The 7,500-nt window shown below is 48.3% G+C and overlaps 1 protein-coding gene and 1 long non-coding RNA gene across 2 annotated transcripts in view; both read left to right on the forward strand.

Moving 5' to 3' along the window:
• LOC122334720 (NACHT, LRR and PYD domains-containing protein 3-like) overlaps positions 1 to 130 on the forward strand; it is a gene marked incomplete at its 3' end in the record, with an annotated part of 33,801 nt that extends 33,671 nt beyond the window's left edge. The window contains 1 exon segment of the mRNA XM_043232687.1: positions 1 to 130. This exon segment is cut by the window's left edge and continues 415 nt beyond it. Within this exon segment, the coding sequence (XP_043088622.1) occupies positions 1 to 130 (130 nt within the window).
• A 1,086-nt stretch (positions 131 to 1,216) lies between these two features.
• Positions 1,217 to 7,500, forward strand: part of LOC122335675 — a 20,682-nt gene continuing 14,398 nt past the window's right edge. The window contains exon 1 of the long non-coding RNA XR_006248994.1: positions 1,217 to 1,472. This is a non-coding gene — a long non-coding RNA (uncharacterized LOC122335675). The remainder of the gene's footprint in view (positions 1,473 to 7,500) is intronic.

The raw sequence follows: 7,500 nt of genomic DNA on the forward strand, positions 1-7,500 counted from the left end.
TGAGAGCGCAGGAACTCTGTCCTTCTTCAGCGTCTCTGACTCAATGAGACTCATCCACACAGTCCAGACCACATTCACTCAGACACTCTGTCCTGGGTTCAGGTTTTATTTTTATTCTGGATCATCAGTGAAACTGTGTTGATGAATCAGAAGAGACTGATGAGATTCTACCCAGAATGCTTTGAGCTGCATGATGAATCAGTAACAGTGAGATGTTATGAGTCTCTTCAAGACATTAATACTGCAGCTCAACTTCTATAGAAACAGAAAGATAAGAATTAATAATTCATCTAAAAAATAGATATAAAAGAAGAAATGTGTCAGAAATAGAAAGATCTGTGTGTGTGTGTGTGTGTGTGTGTGTGTGTGTGTGTGTGTGTGTGTGTGTGTGTGTGTGTGTCTGTGTGTGTGTGTGTGTGTGTGTGTGTGTGTGTCTGTAGTTAAAAAAAATCTCATTTTATTAAATATTACATCTATAGTTTATTCATTTAAATTGTAATTTAAATCATTTTATTGTTTTATTTTTTTCATATTGACAAAAATAAAATCTACATTTGGCTTTGATTTGACTTATTGATATCATTGTTATTATTTGTTATTATTATGAAATACTGAATTTAATTCTAATTTTAGACGTGCAGGAAATAGTGTTTATGCTTTTGTTTGTTCTTTTTATATTTTTTGTCAAATAAAGACACTGAAAAGTTAAAAGATTTTAAATCAATGAATCATATTTCTATTTACTGCAAAAACTGTTTATAAAAAGTTGTTCCTAATAAAGACACTATCCTCATAAAAGACAGATTTATTAATTTTCTGTGTTATTTATTATTGGGCTGATGTGAAGTAAAATGATTGAAATCAGAGAGCTTCATATTTCACTTATTTATATCATAAATACATTGTATCACTGTCACCAAGCCAGCAGAGGGAGCCCTGAGCTCTGGGTGATCTGCATCCACTCCCTCTGCGACAACTTCCTGTTCCAGAACAATGCAACCTGCAGGTAGAACACAGGATGCACCAAATCTGACGTGCACTTGTTTTTATTAAACCCGCCATGAAAGTCTCGCACTTAGTCGTAGTCTAAAGGTGACAAAAGGTACATTTGTCTTGCTTTAACAAAGCAGCAGGATATGAAGTCTCATCTGCACTGAGCTGAAAGACTCTTTCTACACATTTACCCAGTACTTCCATGCTTTGATGAGACACATAATTAACAATCATGTGCATGTAGACGCTTCACTGTAGTTATGTGCGCCGAGGAGCGAGTTTAAAGGAATAGTGCACCTGAAAATAATAATACGCTGTGATTTATGCCATGGTATGATTTCTAGATGCCATCAGTGCTGCCAACCCGAGAGTGATAGATGACGCCCGGCCTCGAAAACTGTCCAACGACCTGAAACGCTCCACGTATTACGAAACCTGCTCCACCTACGGTCTTAACGTCGAGAGAGTCTTTCAAGACGGTGAGATGCCTGACGTGTTGCTTTAAGTGTTTATTCTCAGGTGTGAGTTACTAACCTGGTTTGCAGGTGATATCTTCTTCGTGACCTTTAGGTTTGACCTCTGTAAGTGTAGCACGTAGCTTGACTTTTATATATAAATATGGTCCTTATTGGACTAAAGTACTTTGTTGTTCCTGATTATTTTTGGTAATATTTTTATTTGAATCCCGTGTAAGCGTTAATAATTTTTGTAGAAGTATTTTTGTAAAAAGATTGAAAGAAAGTTTTTTTTTTTTGAAGAATAAATCTAACCCGTCCAAGTCGGTGGAATTTTAGCCATTTATTCAGAATTGCAGCAATTTATTCAAAAATGGATTTTTTATATGTTTTACCTAATAACAAAAATGATTTTCCATTTATAAATAAGATTTTTTTTTTATAAATGAATTTCCATTTTATTATTATTATTGTTGTTGTTTTCTCGGTTCATATATTTTTACAATAATAATAAAATAATAAACAAAAATGCATTTAGACTGTAAACATAATAAAAACAGCAATAATTACAAAAAGATTATTATTATTCTGTTAACAACAAAAATATTATTGTTGAATTAGAGTGACTAAAACTTTTTTAAAAAGATTTATTTCCAATAGCAATAATTATCACTGTTGTTGTTAATATAAAATAATATATTATTATTATTATTATTTAGATATTATTTACTTAACTGATTTTTGCTTATTAAAAGTTTCATTTACACTGTATAAACATGAAACTATATTAATAAGTATTATTATTGCTTTATTCATTTTTACTCTTGTGTTAATAACAAAAACCGTAATAATAATTATTATGCATATTAATTTCCAGTAACAATAATTGTAATAATAATAATACTATTATAACATTCTTAAAGCATGTTATGCTTTATTGTTGTAATGTAGCCTAATGATTATTTTTATGTCAAAAAAACTGTGTTAAGTAATAACGTCTCGGTTACGTATGTAACCCTCGTTCCCTGAAGAAGGGAACGGAGACGCCACGCCGGATGACCGATTTAATTGGGATCTCGCTTCGAGAGACCAATCTACTTCGAGTGTATCTAAACGAGCCAATTGAAGATTGGCATGCGCTAATCGCATCCAGCTGCCGCTGATCACAGCGCGGGTATAAATAAGCAGCGGGTGCAGGGCATATTCAGGTTTTCGCTGAGGAGCCGAGCTAGTGACCCGGCCCCTTCAGCAGAGGTGCAGCACCGTGGCGACGGGACGTGATGTCTCCGTTCCCTTCTTCAGGGAATGAGGGTTACATACGTAACCGAGACGTTCCCTTTCAGTCGGTCACTCCGAGTCACGTCGGATGACCGACGAATTGGGATCCCTACCAAAACGCTATGGACGCTGCCTCTTCCAGTGTCCTGCGGGAGCCCACAAGCCCCCTCAGTCTATCAGCGTAGGCCGGGGCTCGACCACAAGAAGCCAGCTACTTTTGTAAACACTACCCATTCGTAAGACTGGAACACTGGGAAACGTCCCACGTTGTGATTCAGAATGCAGCAGCACGGCTGGTATTCAATGAGCCCAAGAGAACCCATGTTACTCCTCTCTTTATCTCCTTACATTGGCTACCGATTGCAGCTCGCATCAAGTTCAAGGCACTGATGCTTGCATATAGAACAACCACAGACTCGGCACCGGTCTACTTCCACTCACTATTACAAATCTACACACCCTCTAGAAGTCTGAGATCTGCTAGCGAGCGACGCCTCGTGGTACCATCTCAAAGAGGCTCGAAATCACTCTCCAGAACTTTCTCGTTCTCTGTTCCTGGCTGGTGGAACGATCTTCCCGTACATATCCGGAATGCTGGATCTCTGTCAATCTTTAAGAAACTGCTGAAAACTCACATCTTTCAGCAATACCTGACCTCATCATAAAAAAAAAAAAAAAAAAAGGTCCTGAAGCTTTGTGTCCGGTCAACGTAGCATCTTAGTGCTCGGACGGCACAAGCAACGTCAGGGCTGGGTCTGCCTCCTCCAGGGGCAGCGCTTGAAGGTTCACCACCTGGTCTCTGAAGGGGGTAGTGGGAACCTTGGGCACGTAGCCGGGCCGTGGCCTCAGTGTTACCTGGGAATCCGCGAGCCCAAACTGTAGGCACGAATCGTCGACCGAAAAAGCCTGCAGGTCCCCTACCCTCTTGATAGAAGCCAATGCGAGCAGGAGCAACATCTTCATAGATAAAGAACTTAGCCCAACTGCTGGCAAAGGTTCAAACGGAGCCTACTGCTGTGCTGTCAGCACTACAGACAGGTCCCAAGAGGGTACTGTTGGGGGCCGTGGAGGATTCAACCTCCTGGCTTCCCTCAGGAACCTGATAATCAGGCCATGCTTACCCACAGACCACCCATCTATGGGGTCATGATTTGCAGCCACATAGACTAAGGGTGGAGGGAGACAGCCTTCGCTCCAACCCTTGCTGCAAGGAGATAAGCACGACTGATAGGGCAATTCCGGGGGTCTTCACCCTGAGAAGAACACCACTCGACGAACAGGCTCTACTTCAAGGCATAGGCCTGTCTCGTGAACAACGCACTATCCAAAGAAATGGTGTCAACTACCCCTTGAGGTAGGTCACCTAGAGCCTCCGCATCCCATCCAGGGACCAGACATGGAGTTTCCAGAGGTCTGGACGCAGGTGCCAAGGGGTGCCCCGTCTCTGAGTCAGAAGATTCTTCCTCAGAGGAACCGGCCAAGGAGGGGCTGTCGTGAGGAGCACAAGTTCTGGGAACCAAGTCTTCACCAGTAGGGTGCTACTAGCAAGACCTGCTCCTCGTCCTCCCTGACCTTGCACAGTGTCTGTGCAAGAAGGCTCACTGGGGAAATACATACTTGCAAGGCCCCGCGGCCAGCTGTGTGCCAGTGGGCAATGGGAAGTCTCTGGAGAGGCAAACAGGTCTACCTGAGCGACTCGGAAACGTTCCCAAATCAGCTGAACCGCCCGGGGATGCAGTCTCCATTCTCCAGGTAGTGCAGCTCGCGACAGCTCGTCGGCTGCCTGGTTGCACACTCCTGGAATGTGAACGGCGTGAAGCGACCTCAGAACTTTCGACTCCATAGGAGGAGGAGGTGGTGGGCTAGACCACCTTGTTGGTTGATGTACGCAACGGTCAGTATATTGTCCGTGCGGACTAGTACATGCTGGCCTCGAAGGCGGTTCTTGAGACTGCCTAGGGCGAGATGTACTGCCAGCAACTTTAGGCAGTTGATGTGCCATTGCAGTTGAGGGCCCGTCCAAACCCCTGACACTGCATGCCCGTTGTACGTGGCCCCCCAGCCGGTGGTGGAGGCATCCGTGAAACCACAGCATACCTGGAGACCTGCTCCAGGGGCACTCCGGCCCGAAGGAACGAGAGGTCTGACCACGGGGTGAAGGTTTGGCGGCAGGCCGGTGTTATTTGAACCCGGTGAGTGCCACTTTGCCACGCCCCCCTCGGGACTCGATCATGTAGCCAATGTTGAAGCGGTCTCATATGGAGTAGTCCCAGTGGCATCACTGTGGCCGCGGTTGCCATATGCCCCAGGAGCCTCTGAAAATATTTCAGTGGGACCGCCGTCCTGCTCGTGAACATATTCAAGCAGTTCAACACCGAATTGGCACACTCCTCTGTGAGGTGTGCCATCTGATCGATCGAATCCAGCTCCATCCCAAGAAAAGAGATCCTCTGCGTTGGACAGAGTTTGCTCTTCTCCTGGTTGACCTGAAACCCCAACTGGCTGAGGTGCTGTAGCACCAGATCCCTGTGTTCGCACAACTGAGCCTGGGACTGAGCTAGAATGAGCCAGTCATCCAGTTGGTTGAGAATGCGAACGCCTTACTCTCTCAGGGCTGCCCCCGCGACTTGCATGAAGACGCGTGGCGACAGGGAGAGCCCGAAGGGTAGGACTTGTACTGATATGCTCGACCTTCGAACGCGAACCTCAGGAATGGCCTGTGGCGCGGAAGAATCGACACATGAAAGTACGTGTCCTTCAGGTCGATCGCTGCAACCAATCCTGGGGACGGACGCACTGAATAGGCGTTTCTGTGTCAACATCCTGAACGGGAGTGCTCGATTCAGGACTCGCAGATCCAAGATTGGTCTTAACCCACCGCCTTTCTTGGGCACTATGAAGTATGGGCTGTAAGCCCGACCTCATATCGGCTGGAGGAACCGGCTTTATTGTGCCTTCACTAGAAGGACAGCAATCTCCGCCCACAAGACAGGGGCACGCGCATTGTTCACTGACGTATAGCGGATCCCACTGAACTTGGGGGGACGCCGGACGAACTGAATCATATAGCCGAGTCGAAGGGATCGCAGGAGCCACCGGGATAGCCTGGGAAGATTCAACCAGGCATCCAGAGACCGAACTAGCGGCTCGAGCGGAACCACCGACGTGCAGGCGATGGGGCAGTGAGGGGGAGTGCAGGGACCCGGCTCGGGCGTCTCGTGGCCGGTCCGAAGCGGGGTCTGAGTGTGTGCAACTCTTACCTGCATCCCCGCAGAAGTGAGGCGGGTAGGCCGTTGGTTCGTCCTCCCAGTCTTCCCACTGCTGCATATTAGCCCAAGAAAAGAGCGTGAGTGGTGCGGAACTGGCCCGCTCAACTCCTCGCTCTCCCTGGGGACCCAGAGACAGAGGAAACCGCCCTTGTCGAGGTTTTAGGTAGCAGCAACATTCTCTGCCCGGCAGAGCAGCTCCCTCCATCCCCGGATCTGAGGGCCTCTTGCACCTGCGCTTTCCTCCAGGTTTGGCAGGAGCCTGGACAGGCTGAGTGGCTGCCCTGCTGCCAGCTCTACGGTGCTGCCTAGATGGGGGCTGCTGCATTGGCTGCACGGGAGCGGCAGCAGGGGGCACCCTCGGCGACGAGCTGGCTGAGGCGGGCCATCGGCGGCTGGGTGAAGGCAGCAGCTGCACGCCGAGGCAGGATGTTTCTTACCTCAGTCTGCTTCTGGGCAGCAGAGAACTGCTGGGCAAAGTTCTCCATTGCTTCGCCGAAGAGGCCGGTCTGGGACATGGGGGCATTCAAGGAACGTGTCTTGTCTACCTTGCGCATGTCGACCAGACACAGCCACAGATGGCGTTTCTGGACCACCGTAGTGGCCATCGCACAACCCAGAGACCGTGTTGTGACCTTTGTCGCTCGTGGCGCGAGGTCCATCACGATACAGAGTTCTTTCAGAACTTCCGGGGCATGACCACCCCTGTGCAGATCCTTCAGTGCCTTGGCCTGATGAACCTGCAACAACGCCAAAGCGTGTACTGCAGACGCAGCTTGTCCACAGGCCGCACAAGGCACTGCCGTTCAGAGCAGACGAGTACCTGCAGGCCCGGGAGGGGAGCACAGGATCACCGCGCCAAGCGGAAACGGCATTGGGACACAGCTGCATCCCAACTGACCGCTCCACTGGGGGGGCGTTCACCATATACCCCCTGGCTGCGCCGCTGTCAAGGGTGGTGAAGGAGGAGGAGCCACTGGGGCAGTTTCTGGCAGTGAAAGGTGCCTTCCACATCCCAGTAAGCTCCTCATGCACTTCCGGGAAGAAAGGTACCAGGGTGGGGCCCTGAGAACCAGCGCGAGCCACCCTTAAATACCAATCATCCAGCCTCGAGGGCCCGGGAAGCAGTGGAGGTTTCCACTTGATCCCGATCACCTGGGCGGCCTGGGCAAGCATAGCCACCATTTCTAGATCTGTATCCAGTACATTCAACGCCTGGTAGATGCAGAGCAAACCGGACCTTCACTTCCAGAAATGTCTGGCTCACCTTCCGATGCAGCGATTGACTTCTGATCATCAGGGGGAGCCCAAGAGGGTACAGCTGATACCCCACGTGAGGGTCCAGACTGCCCCTCTTGCAGCTCCACTGGTTGCAGAGTTTAAGCATTGTGTCACAACCCGAAATGGAGCCCACCTGTCTGCAGCCAGGATGAGAACCAAGTCGAGCAAACACAAGCTCCGCCCCCTTTTTTCAAGGTGACAGAGCCCGCCCATCACTCCGAGATGAT

This window comes from Puntigrus tetrazona, chromosome 3, assembly GCF_018831695.1.
Source record: "Puntigrus tetrazona isolate hp1 chromosome 3, ASM1883169v1, whole genome shotgun sequence".
Lineage (NCBI taxonomy): Eukaryota > Metazoa > Chordata > Actinopteri > Cypriniformes > Cyprinidae > Puntigrus > Puntigrus tetrazona.